Here is a 23,528-nt window from a genome sequence, read left to right as displayed (position 1 = left end):
AGCAATTGATTTTTTCCAGTTGTTTAGATCTGACTTTATTTGCATGAAAAGTGTTTTGTAATTGCATTCATATAGTTTCTGTGTTTTTCTTGGCAGGTAGACACCCAGATATTTTATTTTGTCTACAGTTATTTTAAAAGAATAATTTGTCTTTATATCTCTTGCTGATAGACTTTATTAGTAACATATAGAAATGCTGTTGATTTGTGTGGGTTTATTTTATATTTTCCAACTTTGCTGAAGCTATAAATTGTTTCAAGATTTTTGAATAATTCTCTAGGATTCTCTAGATACATTAGTATATCATTTGCAAAGACTGATAGATAGTTTTATCTCCTCCTTGCCTATTCTAATTTCTTTTTCTTTTCTTATGGCTAAAGCCAACATTTCTAATATAGTACAGTGATAATGAATCTTTGTTTCACCCCTGATCTTTTTTGGAAATGTTTGCTGATGATTTTAGATATTCTGCTGCTTATCATTTTAAAGAAAACTCCAAGTTTTCCCATGCTTTCCAGTGTCTTCAGTGGGAATGGGTGTTGTGTTTTGTCAAAAGCTTTTTCTGCATTTTTTGAGATAATCATATGATTTCTGTTTATTTTGTTATTGATATGGTCAATTTTGCCTATAATTTTCCTGATAGTGAAGCAGCCCTGTGTTCCTGGTCTAAATCCCACTTGGTCATAATGTATTTTCTTGCTGATAAATTGTTGTAATCTCTTTGCTAATATTTTATTTTAAATGTTTGCATCAATATTCCTTGAAGAGATTGGTCTATAATTGGCTCTCTTTCTCTGTTTTGGCTCTTTCTGGTTTAGGTATCAATGCCATATTTTTGTCATAGAAGGAATTTGGCAGAACTCCTTCTTTACCTGTTTTTTAAGATAATTTACATAGTATTGGAATTAATTGTTCTTTAAATGTTTGGTAGGATCTACTTATAATCTGATCCTCAAGATTTTTTTCTTAGAAAGTTCATTAATGACATGTTCAGTTTCTTTTCTAAAATGGGATTATTTAAGTAATTGATTTCCTTTTCTCTTAATGTGAACAATTTATGTTTTTTGCAAATGTTCATCCATTTCAATTAGATTGTCAAATTTCCTGCCATACAATTGAGGAAAAGCTTCTAGTTATTGCTTTAATTTCTTCTTCATTGGTGATAAGTTCATTGTTTTCATTTTGATACTGGTAATTTGATTTTTTGTTTCCTTTTCCTAATCAAATTAGCCCAAGATTTATCTACTTTGATGGTTATTTCATAAAATAAACTCTTAATTTTATTAATTAATTCAATAGTTTTATTTAGATTTTATTAATCTCTCCTTTGATTTTCAGAATTTCTAATTTGGTGTTTATTTGAGGATTTTTAATTTTTTTTTCTAGTTCTTTTAGTTGCATGCCCAATTCATTGGTTTGTCTCTATTCATGTAACTATTTAGAGATATAAAGTTTCTCCTAAGAACTGCTTTGGTTGCATCCCATAGGTTTGCTGCTTTATAATTAAAATATATGGCCTAAATAGTTGTCTCATTGAAAATTATTGTTTCGGCCATCCTCAGCAACAAGATCAACCAAATCATTTCTAATGGAGCAGTAATGAACTGAACCAGCTATACCCAGAAAAAGAACTCTGGGGGATGACTAAAAACCATTACATTGAATTCCCAATCCCTATATTTATGCACACCTGCATTTTTGATTTCCTTCACAAGCTAATTGTACAATAATTCAGAGTCTGATTCTTTTTGTACAGCAAAATAATGTTTTGGTCATGTATAATTATTATGTATCTAAGTTATATTTTAATATATTTAACATCTACTGGTCATCCTGCCATTTAGGGGAGGGGGTGGGGGGGTAAGAGGTGAAAAATTGGAACAAGAGGTTTGGCAATTGTTAATGCTGTAAAGTTACCCATGTATATATCCTGTAAATAAAAGGCTATTAAATTAAAAAAAAAAAAAAAAAAAAAAAAAAAAAAAAAAAAAAAAAAAAAAAAAGAAAATTATTGTTTCTATGATTTGTTGTTTTATCCACTTATTCTTTAGAATTAATTATTTTATTTCCATTTTGTTTTTAGTCTATCTTCCCTGACCCTTTATTGAATGTAATTTTTATTGTATTGTGATCTGAAGAGGAAGCAGTTATAATTTCTGCCTTTCTGCATTTGATTGTGAAGTTTTTATGTAGGTTCCATCTACTGCTGAGAAAAATGTATATTCCTTTCTCTCCCTATTCAGTTTTCTCCAGAGGTCTATCATGTCTAAGTTTTCTAAGATTCTATTAACCTTCCTTTCTTGTTTATTTTTTGGTTAGACATATCTAATTCTGAGAGGGGAAGGTTGAGGTTCCTCACTAGTAGAGTTTTGCTATCTCTTTCTTTCTGTAAATGGCTTAATTTTTCAGCAAGAATCTGGATGCTATACCACTTGATGCAATTTTTTATCAATACCACTTCATTGTCTATGGTATCCTTTAACAAGATGTAGTTTCCTTATCTCTTTTAATTAGATCTATTTTTGCTTTTGCTTTGTCTGAGATCAGAATTGTTATCCCTGCTTTTTTTTACTTCAGTGGAAGCATAATAGATTTTGCTCCAGTCTTTTCCCTTACTCTGTATGTATCTCTATTTCAAATGTGTTTCTTGTAGACAATATGTTGTAGGATTCTGGTTTTTAATCTATTCTTCTATCTGCTTTCATTTTATGGGATGTTCATCCCATTCATATTCAGTTATGATTATCAGCTGTTTATTTCCCTCCATCCTATTTTTCTCCTCTGTATAAACTTTTGTTCTCTCTTTCCATCCTGTCCCTCTTGAGAGTTAGAAACACTAATCCATCCCACCTTCTATCTGTCCTCCCTCCTATCACCCCTTCTCTCTTTTCTTGTCCCATTCTCCTAAGTATTTCTATCCTTCCTTCTATCCTCTTTTCTTTCCCCTTTCCCTTATTGTGTAAGACAAATGCTCATCCCCCTTCCTTCTTTCCCACTATTGTAATAGATCTTTTGTGCCTCTTCATATGATCTAATTTATCTCTTTTTACCTCCCCTTTCCACTTCTCCCAGTACAATTCTTTTTTCATCTTTTAATATCTTTATCTTTAATATCATTATATCTGAGTAAATTCATACCCATACTCTTAGTCCATGTATGTCCTCTCTAATTCCCCCATAAAGGAATACAGTTCTCAAGAGTTACAAGTTGTCATTTTCCCATCTAAGGATGTAAACAGTTTAACCTTTAAATAATGTTGGATTTTTTTTTCCTGTTTATCTTTCTGTGCTTCTCTTGGGTTCTGTCTTTGAAGATAAAAATTTCTGTTTAGTTCTTTTTTTTTTTCCCCAACAAAAAAGATTAAAAGTCTCTTCAATGAAAATCCATCTCCTCCCCTGAAAGGGGATGCTCAGTCTTCTATGTAGTTAATTCTTGGTTGTAATCCCAGCTCCTTTGCCCTTTGTATTTGATGTCTTGCTCACAAGGCAGTAGCTCTACCTGCTCTCTCCAAGCAACAATCTGGTTTCTCAGACTGGCAATTTGCTTTCTGCACTGACACTGGAGGCTGTCCCATTGGTTTATTACTCTGTTACTCAGTCAGGATCCAGGATCTCAATTGATGATCTATTTTGATTAAGACCTTCACCCTGGTTTTCCTGGACACTCTGAGCTAGGTTGAACATTCCTTTCACCCCAGTGAAAATGGCCTTTCTTGAAGTCTTTCCAATCTTTTCTTGAGCTGGAAAGTGCTTTTATTCCATCAGACTTTGTTCAGAGGCTTAGTTTCATATTGGTCTTTGAGGACACTGAGAAAGCTCGGACAGCTTCCTGCTCCATCATCTATCTTATAACTTTTAAAAGACTTCATGTATGTGTAGTTATTAGGTCAGATTGGCCACATCTTGGAATTCAATTAACTTTTCCATTTCTCAATAACAGTTGAAAAACCACTTAGGTTTCCCATCAGCTCTGAATCCACCATTTTGAATATTTATTTTTCCTCATATTACTATTCATTCAATCATATGGTACAACACTAATGTGGTACAACACTAAAATAGTACAACACTAAAGATAACTAGTAATCTTGGCATAGGCTCCTAAAAATATGTCATCTACATCCAAACTAGGTCTGCAGCCTATTGAAACACTGGGATACAATGAATTATTTTTGAATAAACATGAAAATCTAGAAATTGATTCATTCTAATGCTTTAATTATAATGCCTTGCACTTGGTAGGTGCTTAATAAATGTTGACTGATTTTTTTTTTTTTTTAGTAATCAGCATTTTAAAAAAGAACCATATCACTTTACTTTTCTGGATCTTCAATTCTTCATGTGTAAAATAATAACGTAGGACTAAATCAGTGCTTGACAGACACAGAGACCCTGTCTGATCTTCCACCTGTTTTTGCCTATTTAGGAGCTAAGATTTTTTTTTTTCATTTTAAAAATTAAATTCAGCAAAACTTTTATTATAAAGTATAAAAACATTCTTAGCTTGTGGGCTATTAAAAAAAATCTGGTGGGCCAGATTTGCCCTATGGGCTGTACAAAAACAGGCAGAGAGCTAAATCTGACCCACAGGATAAAGTATGCTGACCCCTAAACTAGATGATCTCTAAGTACTCCTCAAACTCTAATATTTTACAGTTCTAAGATTGAGGGTTGGTTGACCAGAGGTAACTACAGTGTAAAAGAAAATAGAATGTATTTTTTTCTACCTTCCTCCTCACCCTAACCTCCCATTAAGAAGACACTTGTGAAGTTATATAGAACATTTCCATAGAAATCATGCTGCAAAAGAAAACAAAGATTCCCGCCCCCCCCCAAAAAAAAAAAACCTTCAAGAAAAATAAAGCTTAAAAAAATATGCATTGGTCTGTATTCAAACACAATCAGTTCTTTCTCTGGGAATGGTTAACAGAAAATAGAATATTTATAATCATCATTAATCTTTCTTCTTTCTCTAGATTTCCAGACTAGTGAATGAAGTCTACCATTTATATAATCGGCATCAGTATCCATTTGTTGTTCTTAACATTTCTGTTGATTCTGGTGAGTTCCAATGTCTGCCAATTCTGTTTTTTTCCCTCTCTGTTCCCATTACTGTCACCTTTCTTCAGACTCCCTTTAATGCTGCAGTAGCTTCTTAAATGGTATTCCTGGTTTTATCTTCCCTATTCCAATCCATCCTAAATCTTGTTGACAGATTGCTTTTTCTAAAAATACCACTTCTAATATCATCTCTTTAATGCTTAGAAATTCACTTTATTTTTATCTAACTAATACTTAATATGCCTTCTGTTTTTGGTACCATACTAAATATTAGGAGAGAAATCCATAAGACATGCTACAGAGACTCAAAGATCTTACTGTTTAGTAGGGCAGAAATAAGGCAGGTTAAAAAAAAGACTAATATATAAACTGAAGGCCAATAACTACCAGTAGCATGTTATGGAGAAGGGACAGATTACTTCTGGCTTAGAGATATCAGAGAAGGATTCCTATTTATTGAATAGTGAAGGTGGCATTTGAAGTGAGACTGGAGAGATAGGAAGAGTTAATTCCAGACAAATAGAAAGCAATGTGGGGAAAAAAACAAACAAATATCAAACTATTCAATAGTTTCTCATTGCTTATAAATAAAATCCAAATTACTTAATTTGTTGCCTTCCTTGGAATTTTCTGTCTCAGAGCCATTGCCTTTTCCCTCCTCCCAACTATATTTCCATCTGTTAAAAAAATCCTCCTAGTTTTTTAAGACCTTTCACCCTTCTACTCACCCCCCTAATTAGAGTTGATCTTTCAACCACAAAATGTTTTTCATATATCTCTCTTGTAGCATTTATATTTTTTTTATACCATGGTTACTTTTATATTTAACTTATCCTTTTCCCATTTGCTCTCATCCTCCCAAATTATAAGCTACTTCAGGACAAGGACTTCACCTTGTCTCCCTATGGTGCCTCATGTTATGGCTTATTCATAGCAGAAAGTTAATAATGAATATTTGAAAATAATATATTATTAAGTCCTCATAAATAAATGGAATTTGAAGGGGAAAAAAAGAAATAAAATGCTCTTCCTGACTCTTAGAAAATGACCTCTTTGCCCTTTCTGTATTATTTGTAGTGGAGTTGTAAGGTTTAAAATATATCTTTTAGTCATTCTTATCTGATAAAATGGAGAAATATGACTCCTATCATTGTTAAAGTTTAATTAGATGCAGTAAATGCCTTTTTGTTTTGTTTTTAGAGTGTGTGGATATCAATGTAACCCCAGACAAAAGGCAAATTTTATTACAGGAAGAAAAACTTTTGTTGGCGGTACTAAAGACATCTCTGATTGGAATGTTTGAGAGTGATGTTAACAAACTTAGTCCCAACCAGAAGCCATTGTTGGATGTTGAAGGTAAGAAAATTATAAATGCATTTTTATTTTATTTATTTAATTTTTGTGATGAATTTGGCTCTTTTTTTTTTTTTTTAGGATTATTTTTTAATTTATTTTTTAATAACATTTTATTGCCAGAACCCATGCCAGGGTAATTTTTTTGCAACATTATCCCTTGCACTCACTTCTGTTCCGATTTTTCCCCTTCCTCCTTCCACCCCCTCCCCTAGATGGCAAGCAGTGCTTTACATGTTAAAGAGGTTATGGTATATCTTAGATATACAATATATGTGTGCAGAACTGAACAGTTCTCTTGTTGCTCAGGGAGAATTGGATTCAGAAGGTATAAATAACCCGGGAAGAAAAACAAAAATGCAAGCAGTTTACATTCATTTCCTAGTGTTCTTTCTTTGGGTGTAGCTGCTTCTGTCCATCCTTGATCAATTGAAACTGAGCTAGATCTTCTCTTTGTCAAAGAAATCCACTTCCATCAGAATACATCCTCATACAGTATCGTTGTTGAGGTATATAATGATCTCCTGGTTCTGCTCATTTCACTCAGCATCAGTTCATGTAAGTCTTGCCAATCCTCTCTGTATTCATCCTGCTGGTCATTTCTTACAGAACAATAATATTGCATAACATTCATATACCACAATTTACTCAACCATTCTCCAATTGATGGGCATCCATTCATTTTCCAGTTTCTAGCCACTACAAACAGGGCTGCCACAAACAATTTGGCACATACAGGTCCCTTTCCCTTCTTTAGTATCTCTTTGGGGTATAAGCCCAGTAGAAACACTGCTGGATCAAAGGGTATGCACAGTTTGATAACTTTTTGGGCATAGTTCCAAATTGCTCTCCAGAATGACTGGATGTGTTCACAATTCCACCAACAATGTATCAGTGTCCCTGTTTTCCCACATCCCCATCAACATTCCGCATTATCTTTCCCTGTCATTCTAGCCAATGTGACAGATGTGTAGTGGTATCTCAGAGTTATCTTAATTTGCATTTTTCTGATTAATAATGATTTGGAGCATATTTTCATATGGCCAGAAATAGTTTTAATTTCTTCATCTGAGAATTGTCTGTTCATATCCTTTGACCATTTATCAACTGGAGAATGGCTTGATTACTTATAAATTAGAGTCAATTCTCTATATATTTTGGAAATGAGACTTTTATCAGAATCTTTGACTATAAAAATGTTTTCCCAATTTATTGTTTCCCTTCTAATCTTGCCTGCATTAGTTTTGTTTGTACAAAAACTTTTCAATTTGATATAATAAAAATTTTCTATTTTGTAATCAATAGTGATCTCTAGTTCTTCTTTGGTCATAAATTCCTTCCTCTTCCACAGGTCTGAATAAATGCATTTTTAAAAAAGCTATTAAAATCTTTGTTTATTCTGACATATTTATCATGTTTTCAATGATAAAATATCTCTTTTACAAAATTATCCTTTTTTTTAAGCTATTTGGATTTTTTAATATGTAGGTATATATTGGACATGAGTAACTTAAATATATATATATGGTTGCCGCTACCCACAGTTAGTCATAAACAAGGAGAGCCAGTTTTGTTCATAAAAGGGAAGCTCAATTTTTCAAACAAAGAATGATGTTTCCTGAGCAATAAAATCTAGCTTGGGTATGTGTAAGCAGAGTTTATTGTTATACAATTTATTAAAATATTGTTATAAAAATGAAATTAATTTTGACAAATCTAACCTGGAACATATTTATTAGTATAACTAACTTTTTTTTTTTTACTAAGTTATAATTAGGCATAAGTGAAAAGCCATTCAATATAATTAGCATGATTTTTTAAAAATAGTGTTAGGCTAGATATTTCTGGAATCAGTTGTGAGAGTGTTCCTAAAAGAAAAATGATACAGGGAAAAGAAGTTATGGGTTTTAAAAATCTTTCCTTTTAGGGAGAACTGGCTATTGCTTCTCTATTCCTATCAGATTTGATCTTAGGGATTTGAGCTATACCTGGCAACCAAGGCCTTTCAGTTTTTCAGTTGTGGCCAACCACCACTATATCCTCTTATGTCCAAGAAAGAGTCCCTGAAGTGGTTCTCTCTTCGTATTTATTGTAGGTAATTTATTAAAGATGTGTTCAACAGAGATAGAAAAACCCCCTCCAGAAAAGAACAATCTCATCTCATTAAATACCGGAGAAGAAAAAAGAACATTAACTATTGCCAGACTACGAGAAGCATTTTCCCTTCATCATACAACAGAACAGAGTTCTCCAAATCTGAAAACTCATAAACAACCACAAGACTCTCCACGACAGATAAATCTTTTGTCATTTTGCAGCACTCCAAGTCCTAAAAACTCCAAACGAATCTCTGACAAACAGTGCAAGAGTCAGGAAGAAATTCTGGAGTCATCCCCAGGCAGAAGTAGCAGTATGAATCCAAAGCCAGTGGACAGTGACAAAGATTCAGGACATAGTAGCACTTCCACACAGTCGGAGGAAGGTTTCAGCACCCCAGGAAGGAGCACTCACATTGGCAGAGAATGTATCATGACCCTAACTGAAGATTACACATTTTCAGAAGAAACTGTTGAACCTGTTGAGAAATCACTAGGAAGTGATAATCAGTTTTCAATCACAGAATGTAGTTTGGAAGAAAAAAGTATTGAGAATAATTTCAGAAATTTGCCTCAGGCAAGTAATGACTCACCACTAAAAAGGAAGCGATTTAAAAAGGAAATGGCTTCTTTAAATTTCAGTGTTTCCCCAAAGGTGATGAATTCTCAGGACTGTTCAGCATCTCAAGTGGATGTAGCTATTAAAGTTATTAAAAAGGAGGTGCCTCTTAGTTTCTCCATGAGTTCTTTAACCAAACGGCTGCAGCAACTGCAGCAGCAGGAACAGCAAAGGGTAAAAGCACAAAATTACAGAAGATTTAGGGCGAAGATAAGCCCTGGAGAAAATCAGGCTGCAGAAGATGAACTAAGAAAAGAAATAAGGTATTTTTTTTTCTAATTGTATTTTTCTATAACCTACTTGAGAACAAAACAATTTGAGTAACATGTTAAATTGTTAGGTTTCTAGAAGAATTAAGATATTAATACTAAATGTTATTACAGTTCTATTCAAATATATTTAGGTCTTAACCACTTGAGATTTAAGTGAACTTTTAAAGTCCTTGGTACTTCCATTTTCATGATTCTAACTCTATATTTCTGCGTTGATAATGACCCACAAATCTTTTGGTATAGTCTCATCCTCTCACATAAGCTCTGGTATCTCTACCTTCTGGACATTACCATTTTAATATCTTTAACTTGTTTTCTCTCACCCAAACAAAACTAACCCTTTCTCGGATCTTACCCAAATTATTCTCCAACCTCTATCATAATTATATTCTGTCCATTCTTAAAACTCAAATCAAGACCCACCTCTTTCCAAGAAATTCTTGGTTTTCTCAATTCTAGTTCCATGTATTTATTTATCTATAAGGTCTTTTCAATTTTGTTCTATTTATTTCTCTGCCTTCTCTTACTTTCCCTTTATAGTATTATCTTTCTCCTAACTAACCAGGTCCAAGACCTTTAAGTCATTTTAAACTTTTCTTTTCTTCTTGAGTTGCTTTCTTGGCTACATATCACTTCTCCTGTGTTTCCTTCATGCCAACTCCTATAAACTTTTCCTGTAATACCTCATATCAGTTGATATCTTTTAGTACCTTAGTTCAAAGTTTTATCTCCCACCTTCTTCTCTCCTACTGTAGTAAGTAGCTCCCCAATAAGTCTCTTTCCCTCTTTTTTTTTTATTTGAATTAGTAAATCTTCTATTTCATTGCATAGAAAATCTCCAACTTCTATTTGCAAGTGCACATATCCTAAGATTTAGCAGAGATTAATACATATTCAGAAATATATAAAAAAATCTGTGGTGTTCTTCTTTTATATAATATATGATGGTTCTCTGTGGGAGTAGTTTTCTTGGGAAGGTTTTCTGGAGGCAGCCTTAGTTTCGGGTTAAATTAATAATCACCTCAAAATACAGCTGGCTGATAAAATCCAAATGTTTATTTTCTCCTTCCAAAATAGCCCGGTTAGTTTTCTTAGAGGCCTATTTCTCTGCTTGGTTCCAAGAGCTCCCTCCTAATGTCTCCAAATCCAAAGGTTTGTCCTTCAGACTCCAGCCAGCACAAACGTGGAAAATGGAATGAATGTGACTCCACCTCCAAGAGTGGGCTTGTGGGCTTCTGTATCTCCCAGAGTGTTCTTTGGTCCTGAGAGCTTCTTGCTTATATCCTGTGCACCAAGTACATACCAATCATTATATCACTGGGAAACCATTATTTGTTGTATGATTAAATCAATGCTAAACTAGATTTAAACATTGTCTCCTAAATTCCACTTAGTACTTTGTTTCAAGTTTTGGCCCATAACATCTCATAGGATCAGATCAATCATACTGAACCATGCTAAATTAGATAATTATTGTCTCTATCAATTCTAATGACTTTACACTTTGTAAGAATTCCAACTTTTCTGTACTTCCATTTCACAATTTTTTTAGTTAAATGATATGTCACATACTTTATAAGACAGAAGCAGGTAATGAAGTACATTTTTTTACAAGTAATATGAAATGCCTTTTAGAATGCTTAACAATACATTAGCAGAACAAATGCTCACATGGATCATATCTGAAAATGACTTTGTTTTTATACCTCTTCAAGAAACAGAAAATAGACTTTAGCTTTATCTGGAATCATGATTGGTCACTTCACCGATCAGAATTTTTTCAAAGTTGTGTCTTAATATATAAATTGGTCTTCTAGCTCTGCTCACTGCACTGCATCAGTTCATCATTTTCCCAGGTTTCTCTAAAATTATTTCTTTCATCATTTCTTAATGACATAGTAATATTCCACTGTATTTTTTGTATCATAATTTCTTCAACAGTCCCCAGTTGATAGGTACTCCCTTAGTTTACAGTTTAGGCCAAAAAAGAATTGCTATAAATATTTGTGAACATATGGGGCCTTTCTCTCTCTCTCTCTTTTTTTTTTTTCTTTTTTTAAACTTTTTGGGGCATAGATCTAGCAAGGGTTGTGATTTCCAAAGTAGCTAGACCAGTTCACAGATCCACCTTTTTTCCCCATAGATTTTCCAATATTTGTTATTTTCCTTTTTTTGTTAATTTTGCCAGTCTGATGGGCATAAGATAAAACTTCAAAGTAGCATTAATTTATATTTTTATTAGTGATTTGTAGAATTTTTTCTTTTTAAATTTAATTTTTAAAAATTTTTTATTATTTATTTTTAACATTCTTTTCTGTTTTAAATTTTGAATTTCTTATCCTCTCTCTCCCGTCCACCTTTTTCCCATTCACTGAAAAGGCAAATAAATGATATCAGTTTTATTTGTGAAATGATGCAAAATATATTTCCACATTAGTCATATTGCAAAACAAAGCAAAAATAAAGTGAGAAAATTATGCTTAAATTTGCAGTGTTCCTCAGTTCTCTCTAGAAATAGATAGCAATTTTTTTTTTCATTTTGAATCCTTTGGAATTGTCTTGGATCATTGTATTGACCAGAATAGCCAATTCTTTCACAATTGATCATTTATAACATTGCTATAACTGTGCACAATGATCTCCCAGTTCTTTTTACTTTACTTTACATCAGTTTGGTTAGGTCTTGCCATGACCTCCCCCTTCATCATTTCTTACAGTACAATAGTATTCTATTACAATCATATGCTATTTGTTCAGCCATTCCTCAAATCATAAACATTCCCTCAATTTTCAGTTCTTTGCCACCACAAAAAGACTGCTGTAAATGTTTTTATACATTTATGTCTTTTTCCTTTTTCTTTGATCTATTTTGAATACAGATGTAGTAGTGGTATCTCTGGATCAAAGAGTATGCAGTTTAATAGCCCTTGAGCACAGTTCCATATTGTTCTTTAGAATGTTTGAATCAGTTCACTTCTACTTTCTTCTTCTGAAAACTGCTTCTTCATATTCTTTGACCATTTACCTATCAATTGGGAAATGGCTCTTATTTTTATAAATTTGACTCAGTTCCCCACATATTTAAGAAATGAAGCCTTTATCAGATAAGTTTACTGCAAAACTTTTTGATATTATTTCAGTGTCTATGGTTCCTTTTGACAAAATGTAGCTTCCTTGATTATCCCTTTTAATTAGGTCTATTTTTGCTTTTACTTTTTGTGCTATCCCACTTTTTTCACTTCAACAGAGCATAATAGATTCTGTTCCAGCCTTTTATTTTAAATATGTATGTCTTTCTATTTCGAGTGTATAGTTTGAATACACGTTGTTGGATTCTAGTTTCTAATTCATTCTGCTATCCATTTCCACTTCATGGGTTCACTCATCTCATTCACATTATTGCTATCTCATTTCTTTCCCTTGTTAATTCATCTTGTATAACATTGCTAGATTAATTTTAAAATACTATTTTCATCACTTCTCTGCTCTAATACCTTCAATGACTTTCTACCACCAAAAATAAAAAAGTTCATTCTCATTAATTTAGCATCAGGACCTTTGATAATCTGAGCCCAGTATACCATTGCAGTCTTTTGTTCCACTATTCCTCTATACAAACCCTTCAAATTAACAGATTTGTAAATCAAGCTATTTCACTCCTGAAAAGACCTGTTACTTTCCCACCTTGCCCTTGATCATGCTATTCCCTTTACCTCTTCTCTTCATTCTTCCTCTCGTTATTATTCTTGGTATAGACTGAGTTTCTCTTCCATGAAACTTTTTTAGTGTGCAGTGATTTCTGTTTCCTCAGAACTAAGTAGTATTGATTGTCTTTACTACTTATTTGACAAGTCATCAGATATTGCTTTATGTTACTCTCTTTTTGTGTAAACACAAAACATCTCCCTATTTTTCCTTGAGTGACAGTAACTATGGACTTTGGCTTATACTTATTCCTGTCCTCCATAGCACTTGACACAATGCTTTGTTCAGAGTATATGATTTTTAACACTTCAATTATTTTAAACTTGAAACACAAAATTTTGCTTTAATAATGTTTTGTATGATGCTCTATTTATTCTCTCTCTAAACTGAACTATAAAGTACTTAAGGACAAGGAATACACTTTGTTATCATTATTTTTTCCATAGTACATACATAATAGGCATTCAGAAAATAATTGGTTAAAAAAATATCAGGAAAGGAGTACAGTTAAATCAGAAATTAGGAATTTTGTGATATGGTTTACATTTTTGTGAATGTTTTCAGATTCATATTTTGAATAGCAACTAAATCTATTCACTCTAGTTGTTTATTGTTAATTTTTTAAGGTGGGAGGGTGTTTAAAAGTGTAAGAATAACATGTGTTCTCAATTTTCTATGCGCAGTAAAGATATGTTTGCAGAAATGGAGATCATTGGTCAATTTAACTTGGGGTTTATAATAACCAAGCTGAATACAGATCTTTTCATAATTGATCAACATGCCACAGATGAGAAATACAACTTTGAGATGTTACAATTGCATACTGTTCTACAAGGTCAAAGACTCATAATGTAAGTTAACCAAAATTCTAAGTAGACTGACTACAAATGTTGGCTCAAATAGTTTTAACAATGGCGTTTTTTTTGTGTTTGAATTAACTAGGCTGTTCAGGTATAATCCTATCTCTTTTACCCCCTTATTGCCTATATGGTTTATTAGGAAGTTAATATGCACTTTTAAATAATGAACTAATTTTGCTAGTCAATAACATATATATATTATTATATACATTATATATACATATTTTACATATATACAGTTATATATATATACACACATACATACAATGGCTATTTAGAAAAGCTTTTGATAGAAGAGAACTCATCCAACTCAAAAAACTGAAAATTTTGTCTCCTGAAAGCCTCTTGCAATTCAGTCTCTTGATCTTCAAATACAACATGGTGGATATTTCTCTCCTATTTCCCAACTTTTTTCTTTTTAGGAGTTATCTTTTTCTGATTCTTGTGCCAGATGAGAAATTAATCAATAGTTTTACAAAATTTTTTTTATTAAGTATTCATATTGCTTAATATACAAATCTATTTTTGATCCCTTTTTTTTCTGTGAGGCAATTGGGGTTAAGTGTCTTGCCCAGGGTCACATAGCTAGGAAGTGTTAAATGTCTGAGGCCAGATTTGTACTCAGGTCCTCCTGACTTCAGAGCTGGTGCTCTATCCACTACGCTACCTAGCTGCCCCTACAAGTCTATTTTTAAACAAAGTGATATATTCAGATAAATTTTTCTTTAATACACAGTTAACATATGTATTAGAAATAAGCTTAGAAGAATGAATGACTAAGGTCTCCTATCTCTTGGCAGAGATATGGTGGACTATGTTTTTTGAACATGACATATATTAACAGACTTGACCAATCAATTGACTTGTGTTGCTTACCATATATCTTTGTTAAAAAGGAAAGGTTTTTTGGGGGGTAGAGGGAGTCATTAGGAAGTAACAACAATTTTTTAAGTAAGTTTTTTCTTTCTTTTTTTTTTTAAATAAGTTCAGCACCAAATAGGAACATATCCTTCAGAATGTAAATGGTTCTGTGATTTTATAGGGTAGGGTCTATATCATTTATTTTTTTAGTTTTTTTTTTTATTGGTCTCTTTTATTTTTATATCACCCTTGCCTCTGACTATTATGTTTCCAAACCCCCTACTCAGGGAGCGGTTACTTTCTTTCTTTCTTTTTTTTTTTTTTTTAAATTTTTTTTTTAATTATCATTATAACTTTTTATTGACAGAACCCATGCCAGAGTAATTTTTTTACAACATTATCCCTTGCACTCATTTCTGTTCCGATTTTTCCCCTCCCTCCCTCTACCTCCTCCCCTAGATGGCAAGCAGTCCTATATATGTTAAATATATCGTAGTATATCCTAGATACAATGTATGTGTGCAGAACTGAACAGTTCTCTTGTTGCACAGGGAGAATTGGATTCAGAAGGTAGAAATAACCCAGGAAGAGAAACAAAAATGAAAACAGTTCATTCATTTCCTAGTGTTCTTTCTTTGGGTGTAGCTGCTTCTGTCCATCATTGGTCAATTGAAACTGAGCTAGATCTTCTCTTTGTCAAAGAAATCCACTTCCATCAGAATACATCCTCATACAGAATCGTTGTTGAAGTATATAATGATCTCCTGGTTCTGCTCATTTCACTTAGCATCAGTTCATGTAAGTCTCGCCAAGACTCTCTGTATTCATCCTGCTGGTCATTTCTTACAGAACAATAATATTCCATAACATTCATATACCACAATTTGCCCAACCATTCTCCAATTGATGGGCATCCATTCATTTTCCAGTTTCTAGCCACTACAAACAGGGCTGCCACAAACATTTTGGCACATACAGGTCCCTTTCCCTTCTTTAGTATCTCTTTGGGGTATAAGCCCAGGAATAGCACTGCTGGATCAAAGGGTATGCACAGTTTGATAACTTTTTGGGCATAATTCCAAATTGCTCTCCAGAATGACTGGATTCGTTCACAACTCCACCAACAATGCATCAGTGTCCCAGTTTTCCCTCATCCCCTCCAATATTCATCATTATTTTTTCCTATCATCTTAGCCAATCTGACAGGTGTGTAGTGGTATCTCAGAGTTGTCTTAATTTGCATTTCTCTGATCAATAGTGATTTGGAACACTCTTAGGAAGCTATTTCTTGTAACTGACATTTTTATTAGGCACCTATTTCAGTTTTGTATTTGTATCTTCAGCTTTTAGCACCATGCCTGGTGGATAGTAAGTACTTAATAAATGTTTAGAAATTTTATGCCTGTACTTGTCTTGTTGATTGGGTTTTTTTCTATCAGTACAAATACAACATTATCCATACCTTCTCATATTGTGCAATTTTTGTCCATGTTCTTCTGTAGATGTTTCACAAAAAATCTACTTGGTGTATAAATTTTGTGGATATCAGCTACTGTCTATTTGTGTCACTGTGTTTCTCTCTTTTGGAAAAATTCATTACAAAGACTTGCATATGATTTGTTTAAACAGTAGTCAGCTTTAGAGACAAATCTTACTATTTCCTTTGATGATTTAGTGTTAATAATTTGTAATATATTTTATTTCCTAAACTACAATAAAATTGTTTTTTATGAGCTGTGATGATAACATTTAATATGTCATTTGTCCTCCTTTATAATATAAAAAAGTGCATCCTGAAGTACTTCCTGAAGAGTGACTTTTAATTTTTTATTTTTGTCACATTTTGCAAAAAATGATTTTGCTCAGTTTCACTATGGATTAGCCTCAAAAATCATGAAGGCCAACTTTCCTTGGAAATACTTTTTTTTTTTAATTAATAGCTTTTTATTTACAAGTTATGTGCATGGGTAATTTTACAGCATTGACAGTTGCCAAACCTTTTGTTGCAATTTTTCCCCTCTTTCCCCCCATCCCCTCCCCTAGATGGCAGGATAACCAATACATGTTAAATATGTTAAAGTATAAATTAAATACAAAATAAGTATACATATCCAAACCGTTATTTTGTTGTACAAGAAGAATCAGACTCTGAAATATTGTACAATTAGCCTGTGAAGGAAATAAAAAATTCAGGCGGACAAAAATATAAGGATTGGGAATTCTATGTAATGGTTCATAGTCATCTCCCAGAGTTCTTTTGCTGAGTGTAGCTGGTTCAGTTCATTACTGCTCCATTGGAACTGATTTGGTTCATCTCATTGCTGAAGAGGGCCACGTTCATCAGAACTGATCATCTTATTGTATTGTTGTTGAAGTATATAAAGATCTCCTGGTCCTGCTCATTTCACTCAGTATCAGTTCGTGTAAGTCTCTCCAGGCCTTTCTGAAATCATCCTGTTGGTCATTTCTTGCCGAACAATAATATCCTTGGAAATACTTTTGAATCAGAGACAAAACAGGAGAAGCAGGGTCAGTAGGTTAATAGAGTTGTTTTCTCTACAATTTCTTTTTCTTTAAGAAACTTGTATATAAGAATCTTTTTTTTTTTTTTCACCTTTTCTACCTTGCTTGATTGTAGAGGAAGATATGGTCTCTTTTATTAGAGCAAGCTAATATAATATCCAAATTACATTCTGGATATTGGATATGTAATTTGGAGAACAAAGCTGCTGGATTGATGGTATGTTTCACTGCTTGATAATATAGGCACACAACGAATGTTTGTGGCAGCCCTTTTTGTAGTGGCTAAAAACTGGAAACTGAATGGATGTCCATCAGTTGGAGAATGGCTGAATAAATTGTGGTATATGAATATTATGGAATATTACTGTTCTGTAAGAAATGACCAACAGGATAATTTCAGAAAGGCCTGGAGAGACTTACACGAACTGATGCTGAGTGAAATGAGCAGGACCAGGAGATCATTATATACTTCAACAACAATACTATATGATGACCAGTTCTGATGGACCAGGCCATCCTCAGCAACGAGATCAACCAAATCATTTCTAATGGAGCAGTAATGAACTGAACCAGCTATGCCCAGAAAAAGAACTCTGGGAGATGACTAAAAACCATTACATTGAATTCCCAATCCCTATATTTATGCACACCTGCATTTTTGATTTCCTTCACAAGCTAATTGTATTTTAATATATTTAACATCTACTGGTCATCCTGCCATCTAGGGGAGGGGGTGGGGGGGTAAGAGGTGAAAAATTGGAACAAGAGGTTTGGCAATTGTTAATGCTGTAAAGTTACCCATGTATATATCCTGTAAATAAAAGGCTATTAAATAAAAAAAATAAAAATAAAAAGATAATATAGGCACACAGCTTACTGGAATGATGTTTTATTGTTCACAATATAGATATACAAGTTAATGTAGTGCTGTACCATTCTTTTGAGTCATTTCATTATATTTTTATATCTCATAACTGAATGTTTGACTTTAAACCATGATGTGAACTTTTTCTCTGTATTTCAGACCCCAGGCTCTCAATTTAACTGCTATCAATGAAGCAATACTAATAGAAAATCTGGAAATATTTAGAAAGAATGGTTTTGACTTTGTCATTGATGAACTTGGTAAGTTTTTTTTAACAATAAACATGGAATCATATTTTCAAGTTTGAAGGAATTTTACCTTATTTCATTCAACGATATTATTTTATGGATATAGCTTTAATTTCAGAATTTTTGAACATTTTCCTTTTATTCCTGAAGTATTTAACCATTTTTATTTACCACAAATAGCACTCAGAATTCAAATGTATTCTTAAAGTTTGTTCTTAAATTTCTATATTCTTTTAGCTCCAGTCACAGAAAGAGTTAAATTGATTTCCTTGCCAACTAGTAAAAACTGGACATTTGGACCACAGGACATAGATGAGATGATCTTCATGTTAAGCGATTGCCCTGGAGTCATGTGCAGACCCTCTAGAGTTAGGCAAATGTTTGCTTCAAGGGCTTGTAGAAAATCTGTAAGTAATGAAGAAGAAAATCTATTTACTTTCAGGTTTGCTAAGATTTAATAACTTTGTTGTGTTTTAAGATGAAATTTGGTGGCTTATATCATTGTTAGAATAAAATTGGAAGAGATGGGATACTTTGAGACTCTTCATATAGCTATCTTAAGTGGAAAGGTATTGAGTTTTTTTAATCAGGTATTTTAGGAGATTTTTTAGATGGAGAATGCTGGATTTATCATCATATAGCTTTAATTCAATGCTTTTCTCTATTGCTTACTAGCAATGTGACCTTGGATAAAGCACTGAACCTTTTTTTGCTTCAGCATCCTATTCTTACCTCTTCCTAACACTCAACTGAGAACCTTGTTACTTTACTATAAAAATTGATGTGATTTATTACAAACTACCTTTTCTCACCTCTTTATCTCAAAACCCTTTGATACCATCCCTCATTTTCTTCTTTCCCCTAATCTGTGATATGGAGGAAATGATTCTCACCCAGGAGTTCCCAATATCCATGAAATCATAGGTATAGTTCCAATCTAATCTCTGTCTATATTTCTATATATACTTGTTTCCCCCACTAGGAGGTGAGCCCCCTTGGTAAGCAAGGACTGGTTTTGCTTTTACATGCACTGCCTCACACTGCCTGCCACATTGTAGGGAACTAATAAATGCTTATTGGTTGGTAGTGTTTTTCCTAGTGTTACATAGTAGCTATTTTTAAAATAGTTGCTAGTCACAGGAAAAAGAACTATAATTATTAACATTTCTTGTATGTTTTGAACTCAGGTCATGATTGGAACTGCTCTTAACAAGAATGAAATGAAGAAACTGATCTCACATATGGGTGAGATTGAGCATCCCTGGAATTGCCCCCATGGAAGGCCAACTATGAGGCACATAGCTAGCTTAAATATTATTTCTCCAGACTAATGAATAATTGTGCATAAAATTATTCTTATTTTGAAGAATTGAAGATTTTATCATGGATTTTCTTAATTTTGAAAGCAAAAATTTAAGTACCTCTTTTTGTTTAAAAATCAGTGTGCTACATTACTTGCCATGTATCTTTAAAATTTATATTTAACTCTGCTTGTGAAATATCTGTTCTTACTGATTTTTAAAATATATATGTATATATGTACAGCCAAGAACATATTTTGAGAAATAAAGAGCATACTTTAGAAGTTATATAAGGCTTGAATTCACACATTCTTTACAGAAAATATATTTGGTTTGTACTTTAAACATTACTACCTAAATTAATGTTAGTTTCATGTACTTTGGAATTATGGTTTGTTCTAAGGATAGGTCTCCTAACTGAATTTAATAAAAAATTTAGTTTCAGTTTCCCTGTTAACTCTATTAAATTAATTTTATTTCCTTGAAATTAAAATTCTAGAAATTTTTAATCATGGGTCCACATTGTTAGTGCAAATATACATCTCATCTCATTTGAACTTTGGCAAAATGAAAATAAAAGTGAATAGAATGGTTAACTGCCAAAGTGACTAGCAAATAAAAAAAAAAAAAAAAAAGAAAATCCACTGTAGGATCTCCTCATTCATCTTAGATCACCACAGAATTGCTAGCTTATTATGTTTTTTAATTTTATAATTATTTTCCTTTAAAGAATTTTACAAAGCCGACAGATCTTGTGATCTAAAATATAAATATATAGAATTATATATAGAATATAATGCCAACAATAGCAAAATTATTATTTTTCCCATCCAAGGACATGTTTAGAACCTGTATAAAACTTGTGGCTTTTGGCGTATCGTGAACTATGTAGAATACAACCCCAACAAAATAGGCAAACTGGAGTTAATATACAAATCACCTTTGATCAACTAGCAGGTAAAGGTCAGTATGCAGATGATTTAACACAGATTAATTACACTTTGATAGCATATGAACAAATTGCTGCTGCTATCAAAGCATGGAGCTCCCTCCCAGGAAAAGATAGAGGAGAAGCCTTCACAAAAATAGAGCAAGGTCCAAATTAACCCTTTGCTGATTTCCTGGTACGTCTGTCACAAGAACAATGTGCAACAGGAATAATGATAAAGCAACTTGCTAGAGAAAATGAAGTTTGTAGAAGAATTATACTAGGACTACACAAAGATGCTCCTTTAGAGGAGATCATAAGACACTGTGCCACAGTGAGCATAAATGCCTTTTATACCCAGGCTATGATATAGAACATGGGAAGACAGGGTCCCTCTTGGCAAGGAACTTCCAGAGAGACTCGTCATTGCTTTTAGTGTGGTAAAGTAGGGCATCTGAAAGCTCAACACAGAAACCAAGACACATTCCAGAGGACCTCCAGAAAGGTAGCCAGGCCCCAGGCAAAGAAACTAAACTGTAAAGGAGACAATAAAGAATTTGGACTTTATCTCTGGCTATTTTTGTGATGATTATGCTACTGAGAAGAAGGCTGATCCAAAGACCTCCAGAAAACCAACCAGAACATTACACTTCAACAATAATACTACATGATAATCAATTCTGATGGACGTGGCTCTCTTCAACAATGAGAGGATCCAAATCAGTTCCAATTGATCTGTATTGAACAGAACCAGCTACACCCAGAGAAAGAACACTGGGAAATGAGTATGGACCACAACATAACATTTCCACTCTTTCTGTTATTGTTTGCTTGCATTTTTGTTTTTTTATTCTCAGGTTATTTTTACCTTCTTTCTAAATCTGTTCTTTCTTGTGCAACAAGATAACTGGATAGATATGTATACATATTTTGTATTTCACATACTTTAACTAAATATTTAACATGTATGGAACTACCTGTCATGTAGGGGAGGGGATAGAGGGAAGGAGGGAAAAAGTTGAAACAAGTTTTTGCAGGGGTCAGTGTTGAAAAATTACCCATGCATATGTGTTGTATATAAAAAGCTATAATTAAAAAAAATTATATATCACTTTATAATTATAGGGTGCTTTCCATAAATTACCTAAATTTGATCCTTTAAAAAGTTCATGGTAGGTAATGTAGATAGTAGTATACTCCAGTTTACAAATTCAGAAACAAATTCTGAGAGGTTAATGTCTTACTGTAGCTTCAGAATGAGACTGTATTGGATCAAATGTCTTCTTAGCCTAAACCTAGTACCTTGCTTCACAGTGGCTTAGAGCAGTACTTCTTAAACTGCTTCCATTTGCAAATCCCTTTTCACCTAAGAAATTTTTATTCCCTGCCACATATATAGGTATATAAACTAAGTATACAAATCAAATATTTACTGATATTAAAACATAGTTTTTCCATCGCTAATGTATCTTTATGTGACCCCATAAATATGAACCATAGTTCACAGAAGCTTTAGATTAGATAAAAGTTGCAAATTTAGTGCTTTGTCAACTCAACAAAAACAATCATTTTGTCTTTTTTTCCAAGAAAAAATTTTGCTTGGGGATCCATACCTTTCTTCTGTCTTTACATTTGCATCAACAATGGCAGATAACATACAGTGGCTTTTTTTGATTAAAAATGAGTGAGATCTTTAAGCCTTTTCAAGAAGGCAGTCCATGAATTTCTTTTTTCAGCTGAAATATTGGAAATCAATAAGGGTGAAAAAATTTTTTAGATATGAGCAAATTTTGGCATAATTTAATTATTGAGTAGCAGAGTGGTGTAACATCAAGCTCTCCATGAAATAAGAAAAACCTGAGTTCTGGTTTCATTTTTATTATTTTCATTATTTTATTATTTTCATATATTTCATTATTTCATTATTACAAAATGATCATCTTAATTTCTCCTCTCCACACTCCCAAATAGCTCTCTTAAGACTAAATTTCAGGGCCGGGGCTGATCTGTATTGTTTAAAGGGAGCTCCTGATACTGATAAAATTCCAGGTTCTGTCAAGGAAAAAAAAAAAGAAAATGTAAAAAAAATAGCTATTTGGTTATCAAATACTTTTTTAGTGGTGTCGACCCTACGTCAAATTATTACTGAAACCAATTCCCACCATTCCAAACTCTGGGGAAATTAAGAACTTTTTCTAAGACTGTGGACAGCTTTTTGCAAAAGCAAAGCTAGCATTAGAGAGGAGGGCAATTGAAGGAGGTGCCTATTGGGGGGCGGGGATCGTATTAAGAGCTCCTTAATAAAAGAGACAGTTCCTTTTAAAAAAAAAATAAATATATATATATATATATATATATATATATATATATATATATATATATATATATATATATATATATATATATCCCTTTATTAAAAAGACTGGTCTAGTTAAGATCCTTTTGCTAGGAAGGTCCCTTTAAGAGTCCCTTAAGAAAGGAGGGGTGGTCCCTTTAAAGTGTTGTGGTTCCTTAACGACGGTTTCCTAGAAACCGGACTGTCTCCAGGACGCTACACTAAACCTCGAGGCGATCCTAGAACTTTAGTCCCCAGCCTTGTTCTCCGGGATTGTTTCACCAAAGGATTTAAAAATGGTATTATTCGCCATGCTACTTCCGGGGCCGAGAGACAATTAGGCTTTAGGAGAGACAGGTGGTTCTGGATCTGGGGGTGAGAGCACGCGAGGAGGGTACATGGGTAAACGGGACCTCCCTTTCCCCTTCCCATCCCTTCCACCCATCATACTGATGTGCCCTCCGGCACCGCAGTGGGGCTGCGCAGAGGCCACATGTCTAA

The 23,528-nt window shown here is 33.2% G+C and overlaps 2 protein-coding genes across 6 annotated transcripts in view; both read left to right on the top strand.

Moving 5' to 3' along the window:
* The window catches only part of PMS2 (PMS1 homolog 2, mismatch repair system component), a 42,496-nt gene extending 21,532 nt beyond the window's left edge, over nt 1-20,964 (top strand). For all 3 annotated transcript variants that reach the window (XM_031941766.1, XM_012542770.3, XM_023497440.2), the window contains 7 exons: nt 4,977-5,061; nt 6,262-6,417; nt 8,510-9,392; nt 13,790-13,957; nt 18,375-18,475; nt 18,701-18,870; nt 19,651-20,964. In XM_031941766.1, coding sequence (XP_031797626.1) covers nt 4,977-5,061; nt 6,262-6,417; nt 8,510-9,392; nt 13,790-13,957; nt 18,375-18,475; nt 18,701-18,870; nt 19,651-19,794 — 1,707 coding nt within the window. In that variant the 3' untranslated portion in view covers nt 19,795-20,964. The remainder of the gene's footprint in view (nt 1-4,976; nt 5,062-6,261; nt 6,418-8,509; nt 9,393-13,789; nt 13,958-18,374; nt 18,476-18,700; nt 18,871-19,650) is intronic.
* A 2,275-nt stretch (nt 20,965-23,239) lies between these two features.
* Nucleotides 23,240-23,528, top strand: part of LOC100921228 (radial spoke head 10 homolog B2) — a 52,061-nt gene continuing 51,772 nt past the window's right edge. For all 3 annotated transcript variants that reach the window (XM_031941749.1, XM_031941746.1, XM_023497423.2), the window contains exon 1: nt 23,240-23,326. The gene's annotated coding sequence lies outside the window, so the exon portion shown is untranslated. The remainder of the gene's footprint in view (nt 23,327-23,528) is intronic.

Source organism: Sarcophilus harrisii, chromosome 1 (assembly GCF_902635505.1).
Source record: "Sarcophilus harrisii chromosome 1, mSarHar1.11, whole genome shotgun sequence".
Classification (NCBI taxonomy): Eukaryota; Metazoa; Chordata; class Mammalia; order Dasyuromorphia; family Dasyuridae; genus Sarcophilus; species Sarcophilus harrisii.
Note: the sequence above shows the minus strand (reverse complement) of the source record. Positions and strands in the feature narration are given on the sequence as shown.